The 22,260-nt window shown below is 41.3% G+C and overlaps 2 protein-coding genes across 9 annotated transcripts in view; one reads left to right on the forward strand and one right to left on the reverse strand.

The window, feature by feature from the left end:
* AKT3 (AKT serine/threonine kinase 3) overlaps positions 1–4,759 on the forward strand; it is a 150,349-nt gene extending 145,590 nt beyond the window's left edge. For all 4 annotated transcript variants that reach the window (XM_048296301.1, XM_048296300.1, XM_048296303.1 and 1 more), the window contains one exon: positions 1,054–4,759. In XM_048296301.1, coding sequence (XP_048152258.1) covers positions 1,054–1,139 — 86 coding nt within the window. In that variant the 3' untranslated portion in view covers positions 1,140–4,759. The remainder of the gene's footprint in view (positions 1–1,053) is intronic.
* A 2,683-nt stretch (positions 4,760–7,442) lies between these two features.
* The window catches only part of SDCCAG8 (SHH signaling and ciliogenesis regulator SDCCAG8), a 109,121-nt gene continuing 94,303 nt past the window's right edge, over positions 7,443–22,260 (reverse strand). For 4 of the 5 annotated variants that reach the window (XM_048296295.1, XM_048296297.1, XM_048296292.1 and 1 more), the window contains 3 exons: positions 14,195–14,321; positions 12,059–12,141; positions 7,443–7,784 (listed from right to left, as the gene is read on the reverse strand). In XM_048296295.1, the coding sequence (XP_048152252.1) occupies positions 12,091–12,141; positions 14,195–14,321 (178 nt within the window). In that variant the 3' untranslated portion in view covers positions 7,443–7,784; positions 12,059–12,090. Of the gene's footprint in view, positions 7,785–12,058; positions 12,142–14,194; positions 14,322–22,260 lie in introns of those variants that run through there. The other variant, XM_048296298.1, reaches the window with a different exon arrangement.

A 22,260-nucleotide genomic window follows, 5' to 3' on the forward strand; every position in this document is an offset into this window, starting at 1 on the left:
GCATAGAGTGGTTTGGATTGGAAGGGACCTTAAAGTCCATCTGGTTCCAATCCCCCTGCCTTGGGCAGGGGCACCTTCCACCAGACTGGGTTGCTCAAAATCCATAATTTAAGTGATTTTAAGTCTTTCTGCTGTGAAAAAAGAACCCTTTCTTCTCCCATCTATCGTGATAACAATTTGTTCATCTTTGTAACTTCAACAAATTGCACTAAAATTTGGATTAACTTGGGGTCTGTTGATTCGATATCAGATCTGCATTAACTCTAGTTTTTATGTGTAGAATATATGAAGATACAAAAGACACAAAATTCTGAAAGGTTGCATATAAATACATTGTTAGAATAACAGTCTCAGCAGGAGTCTTTAAGAATAAGCTCTGTTAAAAAGCCATGTGAGAATGTACATCCAAATTCTCGGAGTTAGGTAACATCTGGTGCCTGCTTTCCATTGGCACTGGAGGAATTATGTAAATAAAAATATTTATGAATTTGGCTTATTCCATATTTCTTCTAATCCCAGTAAATACTGTAAAAATAAGTAATTTACTAAAAATAATATCTAAGCATTGAAACACATAGAGCCTGTATGAATTGTTCATTTTGCAGCTGTTTTTCCTTTTAACTCACTTCAAAATGGAGGAATATTTAAACATATCTACAGTAAGACTGTAATTTCCTGAGCTCAGCTCAAGAAATGATGGAAACTGGCTGCCTCAATTGGCACTCGGCTTCTGTGCTGCCAGAGGCCGGGTATGCTGGCATGTTTGGATAGCCTAGAAGGGGTAGTAGTGATTGAAGTTCTCAGGTGATAGTCAGAATAAAATGAACCAACCAATCAACCCAGCCTAAAATAAAGAGTGACTTTTGGGCATGATGTCCTTTCAGTGAGTATCACTCTGCTGTGTGAACATAAGCTTATGTGCTTAACTAAAGTCTTACTTCAACTTGAGCCTTTAACCTCAGCATTGAACCCTGAAAGATGTATTGCATATCAGGTGAATAATAAAATTTTATTGCAAATATAGTGATATTTTGAACTTTTTCCTTAACACAGATGACGAGGATGGCATGGACTGCATGGACAATGAGAGGCGGCCACATTTCCCCCAGTTTTCCTACTCTGCAAGTGGACGAGAATAACTCTTTTGTTCTGCTGCTTCACTGTCATCTTAGGTTTATCACTGAAAATGATTCCTGAACATCACCACCAGTACTAGATACTACTATGATAGCAGGGGCACTTTCAGAGACCATTCCAAATTGAACAAGTTTCTTTCCCAAACCTACCTAAAATCCGTTCTGGTTTTGCATGACATATGAGAATCTCTCTACTCTGCTCTCCTGCTGTTGCTGCTGCCCACAGTCTCAGTATAATAGCAACATCAAGAAGTTACTAACAGTTCTTTGAAGGTAGATGACTTGACTTCAGCATTGTACACTTTGTGAACAAGTAGTCATCTATTTTTCCTCACAGTGGAGGCTAAACAAAAGCCGTGTTGGTCCAGCTTATCTTCTTCCAGAAGATGAATCAAAATTGTAATTAGTCTAAACAGACTAGGTGATAACATTTTCTTGCATCTGTTTGTGCTGGTTAGAATGAGGAAATGTAGAGGTGGTGATGTACATACGCAAGGTCTCTGTTAGGCATATCATTACTTGAAGCAGGTCTGTGTCATTAACATCTGGCTGGAATTTGTTTGGGAAATGTTTGAGAGAAGGACTTAAACTGTTGATATATATAAATATATATATATATTATTTTTTAATTACTGTTGGATACTACAGAAGAAGCAGAAGGGCTGGGCTCACCCAGCCTGCCACTTAGAACTTCCAGGTTCATGTGCAATCATGGAGAATCGAACATTATACATGCAAGAAATGAAGGCATAAAAGCAGCAGTTGAAGTTGTTCAAGGGGTCTTATAATTTGCACCAGATAACATCTTTCTCATGCTTTTCTCTTTCATGATATGCATCACCTCTGATGGCTGAAGAATGTAGACAGGCATAATGGTATTGCTTTTCACCAAAATGTGTGCACCAAGGTAAACAGGTGTTTGCCTTACTTGTTTTTATTTTGAGTTTGTGAATTAGCTTCCTCTCCAGGTGTTTAACTCTGAATATTCCTTTTTTTCTTCTTTATTTTCCTTTTTTTTTTTTTTTTTTTTTGGTTATACTGCGGTAGTATTTATTTTTAGAGATAAGGTTTGTATGTGTCATGTTTGCAAATGCTGCTACATCTTAGAACAGGCTTATAGCAGTTAATTTTGTAATATATGGAAGGACTGTACAAGCTGAAGGGAATAATGCACTTTTCTCCCATGTGGAAATTTTAACAAGGCTCTGAAATTGTACATACTGCTTAGAATCAGATTTTTGTGAATGAAATACTGTCTTTTAACCATTTGGCAGTGGAGGTGGGGAATTCCAACCTCATGTGCCAAAGGGTTAAAAGTGAACAGACAAAAAAGCTGTATCTTGTGCTCCATTTAGGATAAACATAATGTAAGAGCCTGACAGCACAAGAGAAAATGTCTGTTCTATATGAAGGAATTGCATTTGAACAACGAGACCACAGTGATTACAAGAAAAGCACTTTATTTTAACAATTAAATTAGTAAATTTCTGAGATCAGCCGTTCTCAACGAAGATTTGCCCTCAACCAAAAGAGTCCCGAAACCCAGCAAGTTCCGTGTAACCGTGGTACCTGATTGACTGAATTTCAAACATCACAACAAATGCTCCACTGATAGGGAAACGTCTTTCCATTTTCGAAGATCTGTATCTAACAGAACATGTGCATAAACTTTAGCTTTGATCTTCAGCAATGATAATCTTAATAATAAACCCGTTGGTGCTAGGAGTTGGGGCGTGACACGGCGCAGCGACAGAGTGCGCGCACCCTTGCAGGCAACATCGGGAACCCCCGGCTCCATAGGATTATCATTGGAAGTATCTCTGCGTTCAGCTCTTGTTCGCTCCCACAAAGACTGTGATATTGCAGAGTATTCCTGGTTGCATTGTGTGAGTGAGTAGATGAGTCTGAGAGGAGAGATGTTCCTACACAGATGCCTTAGCCTCTTGATGTGGAAAGTTGAGTGCCCAAGCATGAAGCCCACTGCTGGCAGTGCATGTGCTGGGATGGTCAAGGGGTAGATGGGCATTTTAGCAAGGCAGCTAAAGACGCAGAGTAATTTAGACAATTTTTCATGTTTAGTGTTTTATCTTTAGTAATGGATGGATAATCAGATAGAAATATATCATGATGTATATTCTAACTGCATAGGATTTCATTATGTCACCCTGTAACACTAAAGACATGTAGATGTTGTCCCAGTGCGGAGAGAAAAGAGAGCAGCAAATGCGTTGCAGGTCAGTCCTGGACTGGTGGTGTAGAGGTGTCTACACTGACACAGTGCGCGAGTGACTGAAATAACCAAGTACTTAACAGACGGGCATTAATTACTTCTCTGCAAAGGTCTTGTACTTTGAGACTGAAACTATGATGATTCAAAATCTGTGTTACATGCCTGTGTTTTCTCCCCTGTGTTTGCAGCTTGTAACAGCAATAAGTTTCTCGGCACAGGGCAGCTCCAGCCAGTGACCGACTGGCCGTGACTCTGGCCAGTGGCTCCTTGTGGCAGTGACACCCTGTGCTTTGCTCTCCGTTGCGTAGCCAGGTAGTGCGCGGCTTGCAGGAAGGGTCTGTCAGTGAACTGTTGGAAAACCTTTTAAGACATCGCTTGCATTGCATTGTCTGCCTTCTGAAACATCAGTGATCGAGTTTATGATGCAAAGAGTCTGCAGCCACCTTGTGCTGCCCAGGCTTGGGGGATTCCCTCTTACCAGTGTTAGAAACAGATGACAGAGAAATGGACAAGCAGTGCTGAGAGAAACTTTTGAAGCTCTTCTTTTGCTGTCTGCAGTTGTGGTTGGATTTGGACAGGAGGTGGTGGCTGGTTGTCTTGGTGAGCCTTTTGAGCACAGTACATTTCAGAGCTTGACTCCAGCTTGTACTGACTTCCATGACATACAGTATGCCCTCTTGTACTGCAGCCATCTTGGAGGAACTAGGTCATTTCTTGTTTGGATTTTGGCAGTTTTGCACACAGCTTCGCTTTCCACACTAACCCATCTTCCAGTACATTCCTGTTGCTTAAAGAACATTTATTCCAGTATTGTTTTACCTTTTTTTTCCCATCTTTACTTGTGGCTTCTTAAAGCTGACTGTTCTTGCAGGGGCCATGTGCTTCTCCTAGAGTACAAAAGTAAGGTCTTTCCTTACTAACTGCAGGGTCTATATATTACACCTCAATGTACACACTTTGCTGCTACTGTTTGTACTGTCTACAGTAGAATTTCCTTATCTTGCTCCTGGTAGTGCATTACAGGCAAGCATGAAATGTAAAGTATTTATTTAAATAAAAACCTCTAAATTGGTAATTGAATTACCTCCCTGTAGCTTTAGAGTTTGTGACATTTCTTGACCTTGCTAGTTCTTTCATTAGATCCATGCAAGATCTAGTCATATGGTTAAGGATATTAAGCAGACACGACTACGAACCCAAGAAACCGTATTACTGTTGGTCATACTTAAACTGTTTATTTCCTTAAGTATATGACCCACAAGGATGTGAAATAACTACAAGAAACTGTTTTTGTACACTGTACATCCTTAGTATTTTTACACGTATATGATAGGGATGCACATTATTTTCCTTCGTACAGACAGCTTAAATAAAGCACTATGTCAATCTGCTACTTCTGTGTTTTTTAATGCTAATTTGTTCTGGAGGTTTGTAAATATATATATATATATGTTCAAGCTTGCCACAGAGGACGTATTTTTTTATATCTGCACATTACTATTAAATATCTTAGAGGATAAAATTCTTAAGTTGTTCTGTGTCAGAGAAAGAAAAATGGTAATGAGAAGGCTATATTGCAGATTAGAAAAGATTTCTCAAGTTTTGGTTTAAATACTTACTTCATATTTTAAAGTAATTTTATATAGGTTAGATGTTTCAATCCTGAAATGCACAAAGAATTTACTTAATTTCTTCTTACAAGAAAATGTACATCATTATTTTTTTATCACTGTATATATAATGATCTGTGCATGTTTAGTTACAAGTTTTATTTGCTGTGAAGTCCTAGTGATAACTGTAACTCGCTGTGACGTATTTCAGATACTGGGTGAACAGTTTCAGCTTGTAAATGATTCAGTTACAGTATTGTAAAAAAAAAAAAGTTTTTATGACTAAGCAAAATGTATCTGTGCTTTGGACCGAGGCTGTTTCCATACAGGTGGCTCCTGTTAACTCTATGAGGTGTATGTCACTTATAAAAGTATATTTGGGTTATACATTTGAAGGCACACTCCTATCAGAACATTCACCATTTAAGTGATTTTCAGCTGATGAAATTCTTGGCCTCATATCCCATAGCTAGGTGATGTTTGGGCAAGGAGAGGGGAAAAAAGGGAAGGTGGGCTTAGCAGGGCACTGCAGAATGGGACTCTTTGAAGCCCACAGGCTGGTCCAGGGCCGTTTCAACCAGCCGATCTGGAGGGCTGAGTGTCCTTAAAGCAGTGGGGTCATCCGGGTTTTCTGACGGGTTTTCTGTTCTCTGATGTGAACGCTTCTCAGGAATAGAGGTGCTTCATCCAGGTCTCAGGTTTTTCCTTTTTCCTCCTTTTTTTTCCTCCCCCACCTTGTAATAGGAAAGAGCATCAGGGAGACAGCCATCCATTAGTTCAGTGATACCAGGATGTCACTGACCAGGACAAAGCTGCAGCAGTGACAGGACTATCTGGTCAGGCTGCATCCCGTGTTGCGGAATCACGCTCTGTGTGCTGACCTGGATTTGATTGTCCAGTCTGATACTTGTAAACTTTGTAAAACCCAAGCATTTAGTGCTTAAGTAGAAGCAAGGGAAGGGGGGGAGGGATATGAGACAGGTAGAACTGGTGCTGTAATGACTCATTAATTGCTATAGAGTATCTGCTGCAGGGGAAGTTATTCCTTGTAGACTCCCAGCAACACAATAGTTGCACCTATGCCTGGGATGAGTATAAAAACCTACTTCCAGCTATATATACTGGCAGCCCAGGACCCTTTGTTGAAATCAGAGCTGTACATGCATGTGGGTGGCTGGCAGTGGAGCCCTGCATGTGGCCACCAGAAGCCACCTGGTAGGTGAGGCAGGTCCAGAAAGGTTGAGGGTCCCGCTGTGCTCCAGGGTCTCAGTGAAGCCTAAGTGTCAGGAATAGGTGCCTGAGTTCCTTTGCATGTGTAACCTATAGGCACTGTCTCCTATTTAAACACAGATTTATGCTGTGAAATAATAAAAAATAAATTCTAAAGTTTGCATTTTCCTATGTTTATAAATGTATATTCTTAACTGTGTAACCATCTATAAAGTAGTGACACTTAAAAAGCTGTCAGCCTGATTACTGTGAAAAATCCCGAGTTCGACTGGAGAGGGCTTTCCTTCAGCAGCCCTTCTTGTCCCTGAAGACCTGAGGCCTTTCTCAGCACGCTTAGTGTCATATCTGTGAAGCTGTTCAGGGAGGCGATCAGATGTGTTTGGCAGTTTTATATGGCAGGAAATTGAAATAGGGAGGAAAAATCACTTTGATGTTAGGGCTATACCACTAATAATTCTTAAAATATAAGGGAAGGAAGGATTGTGTTCCACACCCAATGGTAATTTATTGCATGTGTTGTTACTCTTATTTTTGTTACATTTTCCGTGTTCATGCTGGCTGAAGTCGATTTATTGCTGGGGAACTGTTCTTTGTGCTTTTTTCCCCCCTTTACCAACTACAGTGAAAAAAATAGCTGTAGAAATTTCTTCTTCTGTGTGTAGCTTCTACCACACTAGACAGCAAAAGATTCAGATAAATTCTTTCTGAAACAGTTGGGTATTTGAGTAGTAACCTTGAAAAACACGAGTGCACAGTTAACCAGAAAAAAAGCCCTCCACCTGTACCTTCCAAATGTTTTGAGTTGAGTAATTTGAAGCCAAGTTCAGCTGGTGCCCTGAGTATGTGCTGGTGGAAAAGTCCAGCTCCACCGCTTCAGTGTGGAGCCTAGCACCTCCTGTAATGGCTCCTCGGTAGTGATCAAGGGCTCCTTTCTCTTAAAGGCTTTGTTCAGTGAATGTTTTAAAGGGCAACCTGACCCATGGAAATTCCTCCACATTAGGTGGAATATTTCTCAACCTTCTTACGCTTTTCTGATTAATTAAGTAGTTTTTGGGACTCTCACTTTTTAGATAAAAGTGGCAAATGTCCTGTTGAAGAAAGTTCCCAGGTATACTCTGGTACTGAGTTTGTAAAAAGGAGGGCAGTGTACATGTGTAGCACTTGTAAACAGCCCCCTTCTCCCTCCTCCCCCTGCACATGCTTTCCCTTGAATTCAGAAGGACAGAACAAGGAACCTAGAGATCCTATTAGGTTTATTGATATTTCAGTTTGTAAATAATATAGACATGTATGTTCAACTATGAAAATAGATAAAAACATTTTATAAAAATTGTACAAATTATTGACATCCACATCACGTAATAGCTGTTAAAACTGGCTTGCTAGCCTGGTCTTTTCAGAAATGTCTCAGCTGTCATCCCAGAAAGTTTGGTAGGCTGGTAAGGCTTCAAAATATTTGTGATTCTGTAGTTAAAACCAAATAGAAACCAGCTGAAATTAGCTAGCAAGTGTGCCTGTTTTCTGCAGAGGTGTCTTTGGGTGAACCTCAGACAAGTTTCAGCCAGGTGCAGAGCAGACCTGAAAGATAAAAGGAAGAGATGGGTAGTCTGTATGGCAGTGCCTGTGTTTCTCATTTGTGTCACTTCAGCCTGCAGGCAAGTTCTTAGAAGAGAAATAAAAATTCGTTAAGACTGCAGAAAGGCAGAGTAAACAAGTACTGTTTCAAAGCCTGCACTTCCTGTGGGCCTGCTGTCCTCATCTCTTTCTAAGCTCAGAAGTCTTACAGGTAGCAAGAACAAGAGGCATCTGATTTCTGAAAAGCAGGATCTCCATGAGCTTTCGACATGGCTCCTGTTTAGCAGTAAATAAGTGAGCTCTTGTTTTGGGGCACGTCTGAGATCCTGCCCCTTCTCCCTTCCAAGAAGAAGATGGCAGGGTTTTGCCAGAGGGTGTTTACTATGTTTTCAGTGTGTGTCTGGGGTGGGCAGCTGTAGCAAAACAGGAAACTGTTGCCTTGGTGCCCGTAGGAAACCTCTGGTGGAAAGGCTAATTCGCAGTTTTGAAGCTCTTGCATAGCTGTTGTTTGTGCTTCCTCGGTAGCACTTAAGGACTGAATTGAGCAAGACATCAAACGATTGGAGCTGGGGGAGCTACCTCGAATTAAGCCACTGCAGTGCTAAAAATTGAATTTAAGAGATGTACATGACCTCAGAAATAAAAATAAACTTTCTACTTTGGCTGGTTTTGCATTAGAAGACTGAAGGGTTTTGTTTTTTTTCCTTCCCCCCTTGCTTGGTTAGGCTGAATTTAAAAAAATTCATGAAGCTGCAGTTCACTAAAGAATTAAAAACACTAACATGGTAATTTTCCCCCCAAAATACATGCACCAACACCAACTGCTATATTTGTGTCTGCAACCAGTGCAAGGAATTATGGCAATGGAAAGCCTTGGGGCTTAAATTCCATGTCAGTGCCTGGGTAGTGACAACCGGAGGAAACCTACTCTGTGCTGCAGTGACCCTTGGCATTAGAGTATGGGCAGAAGCTTAAAAGGATCCCAAACACTCAACTCCTGAAGAAGTCTCCTGGAAATTTCTGTTGTGGGTGTCCTTCCACACCACAGTTACCCAGTGTTAATGCTTTGTGAGATGCAGAACCTCAGCTTGACTGATGAAGTGGGCAAATCTCCTCCTGACTCCAGCCTGACCTGAACCTCTTCACAAAGCAAGCACAAATCCTGGCAGAGTCTCTGTAGCCCACTGTCCAAGGGCCCAGGTGTTAAAGCTGTCATTTAAGGTGTGCTGTTCTCCAATGAAATGAGCACAACTGTCACTGTCACATCCAGGTAATTGGTAAACGAGTTGGTTACTGCATAGTCAGAGGTAGGGGCCTTTCCAGCCTTAGTTTTTCCTCCTCCCAAGAATATTTTGGTATTCAGTGTGCAGACCTCTGCAGTGCACAGTGCCCAAGTTCCTCTAGACACTCCCTCCTACCTCAGTGGCATCTGCTTTAACAGGGTGGTTGGGTATTAGATGTACAAATTAGAAGGGTCTGTAGGAGTGGAACCACAGATGCCTGACTGGTTTACTTTATTCCTGCCAGCTATACTGGGAGGAGAGAAAAGCCACTGACTTCCTGTTTGACTAGAAAGCACTCAGGTGGCTTCAGTGCCTCAATCCTCCACTGCATGGCTGTAAAACCCAAGGTGGAACTCTCAGGAGGGCCAGGCTCAGCTCCTCAGTTGGTGCCCAGCTTCGTCCAGTAACCAGACACTGGATGGGATGCACAGGACTCGGATGCACAGGACTCCCACAGCTGCTCCTCCCAAACACTGAGGAGCTGAATACTTGAAGTCTCATGTCAGTGCAGTCAGACATCAAACAGAGGTCTATCTTTATCCCTTCCTGTCATAGTTTAACTTGCATCACTTCTGATTAAACTCCATCTAAGCAGAAGTAAAGATTTTCATCTGCTTAAAAAAACCCCACAACAGCATCCACCAACCTGTCTGTGCACTGTCACTGGCTGTTACAAACACCTGGCAGCGGCACTATCTTTGTGCATTAAGACTGCACTAAAACAAAAGCTCTCTCCCAATAACCAAAGCAATCTTCAGGTCTCCTGAGGTTGAGGGCCATGTAAGGATCAGCTCAATCACTTTTGACAGCAGAGATGGATGACCCACCTGTTTGCTGGAAATAAGGCTCCCCCTTCTGTAATATATAATAAAAAATAAAAAGCAAACAGGGCACTTGGGAGCACTGCTACATTAACTGCTGGGACCTCACTGAAAATTCGTGCTGACACAAGAAAGGAAAGAAAATCCCTGCTCCAGAACAGCTATAATTCTGACAGTGCCTCCCGCTGAGCGACTGGGGCGAGGATGGGAACACAGGCACGGGTGAGTGTATTTTAACTTCCTTTTAGAACAAGGGTGATCAGCTCACAGACATGCTCACTGTGACAAAGACATCTGTAAGGAGGGAGGAGAGAGTTTTAGTGGCTCAGCCATAAGGAGAGCACAGGGAGAGCACGGGTTCATGGCCAGGGAGGGGCTGGCTTGCAGGAGGACATCTTCGTGGGGAAGTCAGAGCAGCAGCACAGGATGACAGCCCTCGCTGTAGGTAATCCTCAAGGTCCAGATCCTACTCGTCTGTGCTCTCACTGGCTCAGCTGGCCAGCAAACCCTTCTGGCAGCCGGGGTCTGTGAGGGGATTATCCACTGGGACAAATACTTATTTCTGTCAAACTGATGGACACCAAGGCAGATTCTGCAAGGGAGAGGCATCCCAGCTCTCACAAATACACTCATGCCTGGCGGGGGGTGCTGAGGTTTCCAGCAATCTCTGTTTAGATGTTTGTTTGCTTTCTGTGCACATTTATTTAGTATTCTGTATTTCATACCTATGTAGGAGGGCAGTTAGATGTATCTTAACCTCCTGCCTTGGGGTGCGTTCCAATATACAAAAGACTTTCAAAGGTAGAAATTCCAGACCTGAGTGTTCCAAAAACTTTCAAAATGAGAGATGTAAATCCCGTAATTAAAATTTTGATTACCTTTACAAGGTCCTGAATATGTTATGCTGTATCCCATTATTAAGTATTAGTGACATCTAGTAAATATTAGTGTAACGGTCTGATACACAGAGGTCGGGACATTATCATACTGGTCTTTTTCGGCTCTATGAAAATGAAAATTACAATGCAAGCATCGTCATGCCATAGGCAGATGGTTATTCTGAAATAACACTGGGCTTTTTTTCAGCAATAGGAGATTTAATATTGTTATTTTAAAAGCATGTAATTCACTGCTAAGAATGAGAAAGACGTTTTCAAAAGCGGTGGACTTGTCTTGGTTATTCCTTCAACAAGGATTCTAAAAGCCTTTTAGCTCATGTGGCCTGTAAAGGAATGCAGCATTATAGCAGGATCAGGTACTTCTTTTGATTTCTTTTCCTTCACTTTAAAACCCACAATTTTCTTTACAATGTCAAATGAGTTTTCCAAGAAAAACAGGCTCTTAACACACCAGAATGTAGCTGAATTTAAAGAAAAATTTTTTTTTTCTGTTTGTCTTTCCCCCCATACAGCAAACACGTAACACTAGAAATAAAATTACAGTGGAAGTAACCTGACTTTTGAAAACAAATCCTATCAAGGCTCAGGGGTTGTCAGGGTTTGTTGACTAGGTCAGCTAGATTCAAGTAAAGGATGCAATTTTAAATCCTTTAAACTTTGAAAGTTTAGTAACTCTTACCAGGCAGTAGGAACAGCTGTAGCTATGTTGCACTAGCGTAACTTGGACACCACTGCTCCAAATACAAATATTTAGATAATGTTTCTGTCAATGTGACACTAACTGTTATGATTTATTATAAAACAAATTGCAGCCTTTCTGAAGACATAGGGATGATTCAAGCTTCCCCAGACAGAAAATATGGGAAGCAACAAAACTAACCAATTCCAAATCAAAAGGCAAACACCTAGAGCCTATCCAGACCAAAAGGTACCTGGGTTAAATCTGAGATCTTCTAGAAGTTCCCACCTTGCTAAGAGTTGTACATCCCCCTTTCCCTTCAATTTACATATTTAAGATATTTTTTTAAATTCTGTTAGGTAAACTTGTCTTTGCTATGGAGTGGTTGTCCTTAAATTTTTAAGTGCTTAAAGAGAAAAAAACAAAGCACAAAAAGCTTCAACAGTTTCAAACCCAAAAATGTTTCAAACACTTCCTTCTTCCTTTTGTCTTTAAGTGTTTGCCAGATTCAACTCACATCTGCAAATAGTTTTAGTCCTGCTCTCCTTTCCTCTTCCCCCACTCTATATATAGGATATAGAAAAAAAATACGTACTTCTGCTCATTTCTCTTTATCCATCCAGGTTTTTACTTGATTCCATCTGTGTCCTGTTTGAGATCTGCATCCCGTTTTTTCTCCTGAAATATGCAACTGTAGTTACTAGAGGCTTATGTTCCAAGACACAATAGCACATTTAGGTTAGTGTATTTTACATAATCTTTAAAGGATTAGGCAATGGTTGGTTGCTTCCACCTTCCCCCCCCCCCCCACCAAAAAAACCCTCCAAAAACTTGGTTAATTATAAAGGAGAACTGTTGGACAATACAGAAAAATGTGGAATATGAGGTCATTTTCACCTTTGATCAACACTGACTCTGAAATTGCTTGGTTTTAGTATTTATTTCTGTACTAACTACATATATCTTTCTGCAAAGAGCTTCCATTTATGGTGAACTGTTCTTTAGTTTTCTTAAAACAATTGTCTGATGTTCCAAGCAGCTCTTTTGGGCTGAACTCCAATTCCCAGAGAACCACCATTGCTTTAAATGGCTGCAAATAGATTTTTAGGGCTCATTTTGTAGTAAGTTTTATATCATTCTTCTTTTCGGAGTGTTCTCAACTTTAAAAGTATCCTCTGGAGCACAATTAACTTGTAATGAACATAAAGAAGGCAGCTTTTGCCAGTCAAGTCTCGATAGAAGTGTATTATCTGAATGTTTTTTTCCTCTTTTGTATGATTTTTGTACTTCTGTCCAACTCCATAAAAACACAATCAATTCCAGATAAAATAGGTTATCAATAACAAAATCCCTGTGGACCATGTAAAGGCTGTTCACATTACCAAGAGTGCTTTTCTTAAAACAGAAATTGTAATTGCTTTTGGGAACAACCACCTCCTTAACTCCTCTTATAGAGAGAACCCTATGGCTGCCCTAAAATTTGCCAGTAGTTACTACATGCTGATAACCTTACACTGTCATAAGCCACCGAGTTTGTCTACTAGAACAGGAAGTGCCATAAAACCGAACACATGGACGTGATTAGGGGCTTAACAAAGTACAGATTTTATTCCCTTAGGTTAAACATTTAGTGAATTCTACAGATAAAAAGCCTACAAAAATAGTGATTTCACTATTTTAAAGTTCTAAGACAATTAATATTCTATTTACTGCTAGGTGTGCTACTAGACTAAATTTCCTACACTGAATGTCCTTTGTTACCATGTTAAGTGAACTTCAGCTATCCTGGGCAAACTCACAAGTTAGAAAGCATTGTGATTAGCTTTGTGACTGAGTGAATACACTAATTGAACTATGAGTTTGATTATCTGATAGTTTTACTGAAAACCTCATTCTGTGCTTGTTAGTTCTCCTACTTTTTCTGAAAAAAAGTGGAAGAAGGACAAAGAAAAAAAACAGCCCTACAGTCTTCTCCCTTATTTCCAAAGCACTTACTGGCCAGAGAACAGTGGCCACAACAAAAAAAGCCAGAACAGCCCATAAGAAGCCATAGCTTCCTAGGGACCACTGAAAGCAACAATCAGACCTGCTGGAGAAGCAGTGCAGTGATTAGTGCTCAGGCATGATGGATTGTACATTTACCATCTCACATTTGGGTGTGTGAATCACAGAATATCTCGAGTTGAAAGAGAGCCACTGGGATCATCAAAGTTCAACTAGTGGCTCTGCAAAGGACAGCCCCAAGAGTCTCACCATGAGTGGTCATCGAGCAGCAAAAATACATAAATGACTTTTAGAAATAAAGAGAAAAAAAATCACAAAGTGATAGAGGGACTTAAGTCTGACAAATGGCAGAAAAACCTCAAAGCAATTATCAACATCAAGTTACTATTTAAACATTAATGCTGTTAAAGAACAGATTTCCCTTTTCTCTGAAAAAGCAACACAAAAATCTTCAGATAAGAAAGCTAGGAACTGTCACTGAGAAGAACTTCTGCATATTTATTGTCACTTCAAAACACTTTTTTCATGTAGTTTAGGTTTAAGTGAAAGTCAGGTTCAGTTACCAGTCTCTTTCCAACTGCATGTATTTTTATTTTTTATAAGGTAATGCTGTATTTAAAAGAACAACAGCAACAAAATCCAGCAGTTGAAATGAGACTGCTGGCAGATTTCTCTGCTAAAGCTGCAGAATATTCCCCTCAGACTTTCTTTTCTTTTGGCGCAGTACCTGTGTTCGCAGAAACTGCACCTCTTCTGTAAGCAGGTGCTTCTCTTTGAAGAGCTGATTCTGTTTGTTGAGCAACTCCACTAACTGCTGGGCAGTGGCCTGGCAGTGCTTGTCAAGCTGCTGTAACCTGGAAAAAAAATAGGTAAAAGGGTTGCAGAGCATCTGAAGTTGGAGTTCATGGAAGAAGCTTTGATGTTTTACTGGTGGTGTCAGCTCCCAGAGGCCAGAGTTCAGGCTGGTGGTTGGGCTGATACTAAAGTATTACTCCTAAGATGGGCATTAAATGTATTTTCACACTTTAAATTAGCACTTTTAAAGGTCTGCGCTTTTAATTTAGAAGCCTTATGAGGACACAACAGCAAATCTGCTTTGCTGTGACATCAGTAAAGACTGCAGGACTGCATGCCAACACCTGTAGCTAAGCAAGCTGCACACTCTGTAGCTGCTTCAGTAACTGTCTTCTTGAAACACACACAGTAGCCCAGATTATAAATCCAAATACCCAAATTCCCTGACAAACAGGACTTGAAATGACAAAAACTTCTGTTTTCTGTCCACTGCTCTTTGCAAGCTGGTCAATGTCCAAAACTCATTACAGAACATAGCACTTATTTCAAGTAAGCTTAGTGTTAATTAAGCATGTCAGCATAGATCCTATAACAGTGTAACAGAGATTCCTGGGGAAAGATGTAAAGAGCCCATCATTCCAAAGGTCCTCCTCATCAGGGGCTGCAAGACAGAGGAAAAAGCTGGCAGGTATCAGAAGAAACATGCAGAGGCCTTCTGCTTACACTGGAAGAACAAGTGCCTGAGTTGGGACAACACCACTGTAAGACAGGTCAACTGCACTTTTAGTTCTTTAATCATGGAAGCAGGTATCACTTGTTATTTCTCCAGTGACTGTTTATTACTCCTGGCATCCAATCAGAAGTAATTTCCAACTCATGAATTTTACATCAGAATAACATTTTTTAGTAGATTATCACAGGTAGCCCATGCAAATTTCAAAAATATTACTGGACACAAGCCCTGGTGTGCTCTATTGTAAAGCTCTATGTACGTTCAAATGAACTGCTGTAAATTGAAAAGTCTTTAATTATGGAAATGTACTTAATTATTAATTAATTAATTAATTATGAAAATACTTAATTACACTTTTCTGTTTGTAACTTCACCACCCAGTGTTACATTTAGACTGTCGCCTTGAGCAGAGGGAAAAATATGACATAGGCACTGAGCTGAGTTTGACCAGCAGGCCACAACTTTACCTTTATCATCTGTATCTTCAGTGCTTGACTACAGGTTTAATAACATTCCAGTGTACAATTCTGGGCCATGATGGATGAAAAGGGTGCAGTTCTAGTCAGTGCAGATCTGGATCTGTGAATTCCCAAATTCAGTCTGCCAGTCTGCTCTCCCAAAACTGCTGCCAAGCTGGCCCTTGGTCCACACACTGGGACTCCCAGCCTGCTCTGGTGCATTTAGCTCCTGAGGACAGGCTCGGGGCCCTCTCACAGTATCTGCTATTACGTGTGACATGTGCAGCACAGCCACACATTCCCATATGCATTGTATCTGGCCTGCCTGCTGATCTCGTAAATGATTCAAGATGAGAAATGAACAGCTCCACCCACATTCACTGTACTTCCCATATGTTACAACTGCACATCGATGCCTGCCATCATTTTTACAACTGGATGACAGAACCTTCTGCACATTTTGCTAATACGAGTGAGGGGAGGTTGCACGGTCGCCATGTTCACTTTGGCAACACCACCTATCAGGCAAATGTACGGTGTCCTGAGCATCTGACTGACCACTGTGTCCTCACCCTCCTGTCTAAATGAGATCATTTTTCCACCAAAGTGGCAAGATCTGTCCAGTTGGGATGGCATGTGGCTGCTCCCCCTTGGCCTAGTAGTGTTGAAGGACAGGGACTGACTCCATACTCTGTCATGTTACTTCAAGGCACAACATGAAAACACGTAGCTCTTGAACCATGTTACGCTTGGACTACCCACAGGACAACCTGGCACTAAGGAGAAAGCTCTCTCATTCAGTACTAATAACAATACCCTTCAAATAATTTCCTGTTAACTACTTTAAACCTAAATCCCTATTTCTACATGAAGGCAGGAAAGAAAGAGTTTCATGAGATGAGTGGTTCCACAGAAGGAGAACACAACTGAGGCATCACAAGCTGCAGTGAAAGCTTTGAGGTAAATGTTTTGCTCTGATTCTCAGTACTTGGAGCTCATAAGCAGCTTTATGTTAAAATGGCTCCAACCTACCTTGCTTTTTTGTGCAGTTACAACATGCAGAAGACACAGCAGTGAAATTTGGATCTGAGACTAGGCTATACCCCAGGCTGTTCAGAAATGAAGTGAAAAGGGATAGATAGGGTTTTGTTACATTTTGACAGGTATGGCTAGACAATCACTGCAAGACCCTGCAGAAATGAGGTGAAGCATCAAACACAAAGCAGAGCTTGGGCACCAAGGTGAATTCCACCTGCAGAATAAACTTCCATTGCATCCAACACCACAAAGCTGTACTAGCACCCACTATGTTACACTTCCCCTTATGTGTGGCCTACAGATAAAAACAAAAGCTTCTTTCTTTTCTATAACAACACATTGCTAAACCAGGGGCACCCACAAGACTCTGGCTGCGAGCTCCCTTCCCTGGGGGACTCATGCCCATTAATCCACAGGCAATCTGCAATGAAGGAAAAAGCTGATACAACCTGTCAATCCTCCTCTGGGTTTTAATGTTGATTTGAAGGAAATTAATATGCAAGGATCTGTGGGCAGTACCCATTCACCCTGCAGTGGGGATCAGTCAGTCCTTGACATAGCAGAGGCATTAAAAGGTTATTTACTCTTTCAGCATAGTCAGGTTACTGATGTAAAACGTTTTCACTTTACTCCACGGAGCTGGATTTGCTGAAATGGCGTGATTGGATTGCAGCAACCTGCAGCAGCTAAATCACCAAATCCAATAATCATGCTGCATTTACTGGCACACATCTTAATTAGGTTTTAATACAAGTAATCTGATAACTACTTCTGGCCAGCCAGAGCAGAGCTGTCAGCACTGAAAGGGCTGTTGTTGAGCAGCTCGGCCAGCGCGCTGCCGCGGCTGCCTCCCTGCTGACCCTGCCGAAGCCCCCCATCTGCCAGTTGCCAGGGTAACACAGGCCAGCCCATCGCCCCAGCAGTGGGTGCCGCGGCCGTCGGGCACCCCACAGCAAGGGCTGGGGCACCAGCCACCCAGGAGGGCCACCAGCCACTCAGGGGGGCCACATCTCTGTGGGCGAGGGTTGCTGGACCTGGCTCCTGGTGCCCCCCAAAATGACCAAAACCCAACACCACGGGCATATGTCACTGTGCAGCAAACTGCCTTTAAAATGCACTTGCCCTGTCAGGGCAAGAGTGTCGAGCTATGAGTTTCTAATGCTGCTCCTGCATTGCTTGTTTGCCTGAGGGGGATACAATGATCAGAGGTGGTTTCTGGTTCTGAGTGGGAAAACCAAAGACCACGATGGAGACCTCTGTCATGCTGCAGAGATACAACACCATACAACTATGGTGATCACACTTAGTTCCTGACACAGCTAGATCAGGCACTGTCTAAGGTCATCTCCTGCTGAATACAAATCAATGATCAGGCTTGCTTTGTCTGTATGATGATCTTGGTGCCAGACTTGCTGCCATCAGAGTTAAGGTGTATGGCTGGTGCTCATGGTGAACTTGTTTCTGCAACCACAACTGCCCCAGCTGCTGTCACTCCCCACTCCTCTTGTAGGCATGGTAGGAAAGGTCTCCTCTGCTTTCTTTCCACCTCAACTCTGCTACATTTCTGTCTTCCCTTTTCATAGCAGAAGTGATGTTGTCATTTTCATTAAGGCAGAAAAACTTATGTTCACTACCTCTTTGTATCTTGAATCAGCTCTGTGAACAACTAAGACATTAAAACCAATAGTAAGATTAGTATTCATATGAGCAACTTGCATCTTCATTGTGGTTTACAGCATCGATAAATTCACATAGTGAATTTTGAGGTAAAAAAATTATAGTCTATGAATTTAGAAAGGCAGACAAATAGTAAATTAAACCCCAAAGTTTCACTAGTGTCCTAAATTACTGTTTATTTGAGTCCTTGACCCATAGATCAGGGCCTTGAAACAATCTTAAGGGATTAGCATCTCAGAGAAGCCCCCACATGCTCCCAAAATTTAAACAGGAATATCTATACATAGAACCTATCCTTTAACTGAACTCCATTCTTGCATCTAGCTTCAAAAGCAAAACACTATGATCCACCTTTTTCATGTGAATGAAAAAAAAAAGCCTAAGAGGAAAAACACACAGACCAAAAAGCCACCCTGTAACAGTGAGTAGGAACTAAAGGTAGTGAATAAACCTCATTTCTGTCAGGACTGGAAGTCCTGACTTCTAACAGGACACAGGGGAACAGTTCAGGGCATATTAAAAAAAGTTTCTGTGGAATTTCCCACCCTCTGGAGTCCCTATCAGACTTCTGTTGCCACAAAAAGGCCAAGACTTATCATTTGCTCAGGCAGAGAATATCTACACCACTTCTAGCTTAGTAAGGTAAGCACTTGCCCACGCTACAGGCAGAACAAACTCATCCAACTGATGTTAACAGATGGTAACTACAAGTTAATATCCCTTGCACAGTTTGGAATAGGACACCTAAGAAGCAAATGTCCACATTTCACCATGAACCCCTTGACCCAGGTGGCTTTGTATCACTCAATCATTGTTTTTTCCAATATCTATTGTGTAACTTCTAAATTCCCTTTTACTAAAGGCACTCTCAATTTTTCCACATACTTTTAAAGTATCTATAGTATATCATCTCCAATAAGATAACAATGTTTGCATGCCACAACAACAATTGCAAATAGGGTTTAATTAAAAGTTTACATAGGAGCTTCCTCTTTGTTTCAGATGTCACCACTGACTATTAGAATATATCTTCACTTCCACAGCTGGCCCAACAGGTTAAACAAATAGATCACATAGGAAACCTGAGCCTGGATCTATTCCTGGGTTTCTAATAGCTCATGTCTAACATGCTGAAGAGAACATTATCAGCCTGCTCTTCAGTAGGGGGGTGTAGCAGCTGGGCTTAGCTGCTGTGATGGCCACTTTTAGCCCTACTGGGTTTTGACAGGAAGGAAACAATGAAAGAGAGTGGACAGCAGGCTGGAAAAGATATGGGTGAAAGCTTCACTAATGTCTATTTGTGTCTGAATCCCTTGGCTGAAGATGAGGCTTTTCCTCCTTTAAAGGAATACAAAATAGTAAGACCTTTGATAGGAATATGAACTCTGGATCAGGTTAGCTCTAGAGAAGAAATAGTTCTGGTTACTATTTTATGCCTTTAGTTGACAAGAACTACATAAAACAATTCTCCAAATCACTCATGCTAGTAATTTAGAATGCTGTAAAATACCTTAGGGAAAAAAAAGGGAGGCAGGGCTCGGAGCAATGTTACAGAAATCTATTGAATTGTATAATCAGACTCTACTTTTTTTGTTGTTGTTGTTTTTTAAAAGATGTTCACCTCTCTGATTTTGTTATGTGCCAGACAGAACAGATTTTGCACAATTTCTCAATCATAATGCTAAGAGACACATATCCCACTAAGGTTTTAAAAGTGGCCTTCTCATGTTTTATACGATACATATTTGTATTACTGAAATACATTTTTTCCTGTGCTTGTGTCACTAGTTACAACAATTTTTGTGGCTGGTTTACTTTCTATAAACGTTTGCTCGATTTCCCCTACTGCTTAGTCCAATTCCTCTTATTTCTTTTATTACCAGACAAACCTGAACCTGTACAAACTGCTAGTTGGTGTCCACATAAAGCAATCACTGTATTCAAGTTGGAGACACTGAGAATTTTTAATGCAATCTGCCCAATCTGAACTCTTTCCTTCACAAACACTTTGCCTTTAAAAAGAAATTCCCAGCATGAACCTCATCAGAAGCGACATGTAACAGACAGTACATGTGGTGTCTGGGCAGGCAGCAGAGAATTGAAAAAGAAGTCTTCACTTTTTCTATCCCATGGCATGTGCAGAATGTACATGTGGCCCAAGCTGACATCAGGCAGTTGAAGCAAAAAAACTGCTAAAAGCATCAACTTCTGTTAATTTACTTTGTCAGATATTGTCTTAATTAAAAAAAAAAACCTACTGCTAGAAAGGGTAGTGCAGCTGAGCTACAACTGCTTCAGTTGTTCTGACAGTCACAATTGCAGGCGAACAGAACAGCTTTGGGCTCGGTCCTGCTGTCCTCACCAAGCCCAGATCCTGCTGCAACCCGCAAGGGCTGCAGGTGCTGAGGTACAGAGCATAAAGCTTCTGTTTATCTCTCTAGCTATCAGTAACTGTGTTTGAAGGGTAAAATGTTTCTCACTAGTGACCTTGCCAATAGTGCTGGGTACAGTCCTTCTCATTTGGTTACCTGCAAGGGAGTCTTTCCAAGTTTAAGGACTATGTATCACAGTCCTTCAAAACTGTTCTTCAGCACAAACCCAAGGCTGCTATACTGCATAGTTTGACCACTATGAAAATAAACTCTAAAAATATCAAACACAAAGTGTTAAATATCTGTGGAGGTGTCACTTGTCAGTTTTGTTGCTTAATCCCTATTACCATTACTTTCTACTCTAGAGGTGCCCCTCCTTCCAGTTCATTTCAAACAAATGATTTTGCCTTTAAGGTCTGGCAGGTGACACACATTTGCTTATTTTTCAGGGTTCACAGAGGGTTATTATGGTTTGCATAAATTACAGTCAAACTAACAGCTGTAGGGTTTGTACGGAGTTAGTTTTATGCTTAAGACACAGATAAGGAGGAATATGACTTTATATAGGTGACAGACAATTTCTTTTGCACAGCATATTCAGATAGATGTCTTGCATACACGGGCCTGTTGCTCTCTACATCCACACAGAGCAGATTGCTTCCATTTGTGAACTTAGCCCAAGCTTGGCCTATTCCCCTTCTATTACAGCTCTAATTTCCAAACTTCCTCTTCCGAGGAAACAAAAAGGAGAATAGGGGCAGATACAGAGTAAGGATCTAGAGGAATGGCTGAGAAGGAGGTCAGGGCGGGCAGAGGAGCCTAGAATGTGCGTGAGAGGTAAGAAAGATCTGTGTTCAAGATATGTGTGGATACACCCGAGGGACCCGAGGAGGCTTTGGCCTCTGTTTGCGCTGGCTGGCCAAGCAAGCATGCTCCCACCTCACAGGAAGCTGCTGCTGGCACGCAACGCAGCACTTTGGACCAGGGCTGTATCCATTTGGGACCAGCCCCAATCTCCCCACATTCCCCAGTATACCCATAAACCAGTTCTGCTGAGACTGAAGGGAGTCACAGCATCGAGGAAACACCATGCGGGATGTAACACGGAAGAATAAAGGTAGGGAAAATGGTAAGATAATTTTGCATTGAGAAGGGCTGAGGGAAAAGCACTTTAATTCTGAGAAACCAAAATTTTTTAGAAAAATGAGAAAAGCTGGAGGATCTGAGCAGTATTGTCAGCTCACCTTCACAGAGCTCAGCTCTTATGAATAGAGAGTTTACTTGGTGTTTTGTTTTGGACTATACTACAAACAGTGAAACTGCACGTGAAGCTATTGAAATCTGCAATTGCTTAGCAACACTGAAGGGAAGCATTTCACAGGAAATACATCTTAAAAATGTATTAGTACATTATGGACAGTATTACACTCTCTGTAACAGAAAGGCTGTTTCATAATGTGTATGTGCATTAGTCCAACTGTGCTTTAAATTTACTGCAAGGTGAACTTAATAATTGCTATGAAATAGAGGAATTTTATTGCTGTTTTAGAGGCAAATATCATTACAGTTATCTTCAGGAAAAACATTAACCCTCCACAATAAGGAATATGACTGCAATGAGGCAGTTTGGAGATGAGTATTGACACACCCAGACCACAGCCAGTGCAAAGGGGCAATTATGCCTTTCTGGTGAAAACGGCTAAGCTTGTGGATGACAACA

The sequence above is a fragment of the Corvus hawaiiensis genome, chromosome 3 (genome assembly GCF_020740725.1).
Source record: "Corvus hawaiiensis isolate bCorHaw1 chromosome 3, bCorHaw1.pri.cur, whole genome shotgun sequence".
In the NCBI taxonomy this organism is placed as follows: domain Eukaryota; kingdom Metazoa; phylum Chordata; class Aves; order Passeriformes; family Corvidae; genus Corvus; species Corvus hawaiiensis.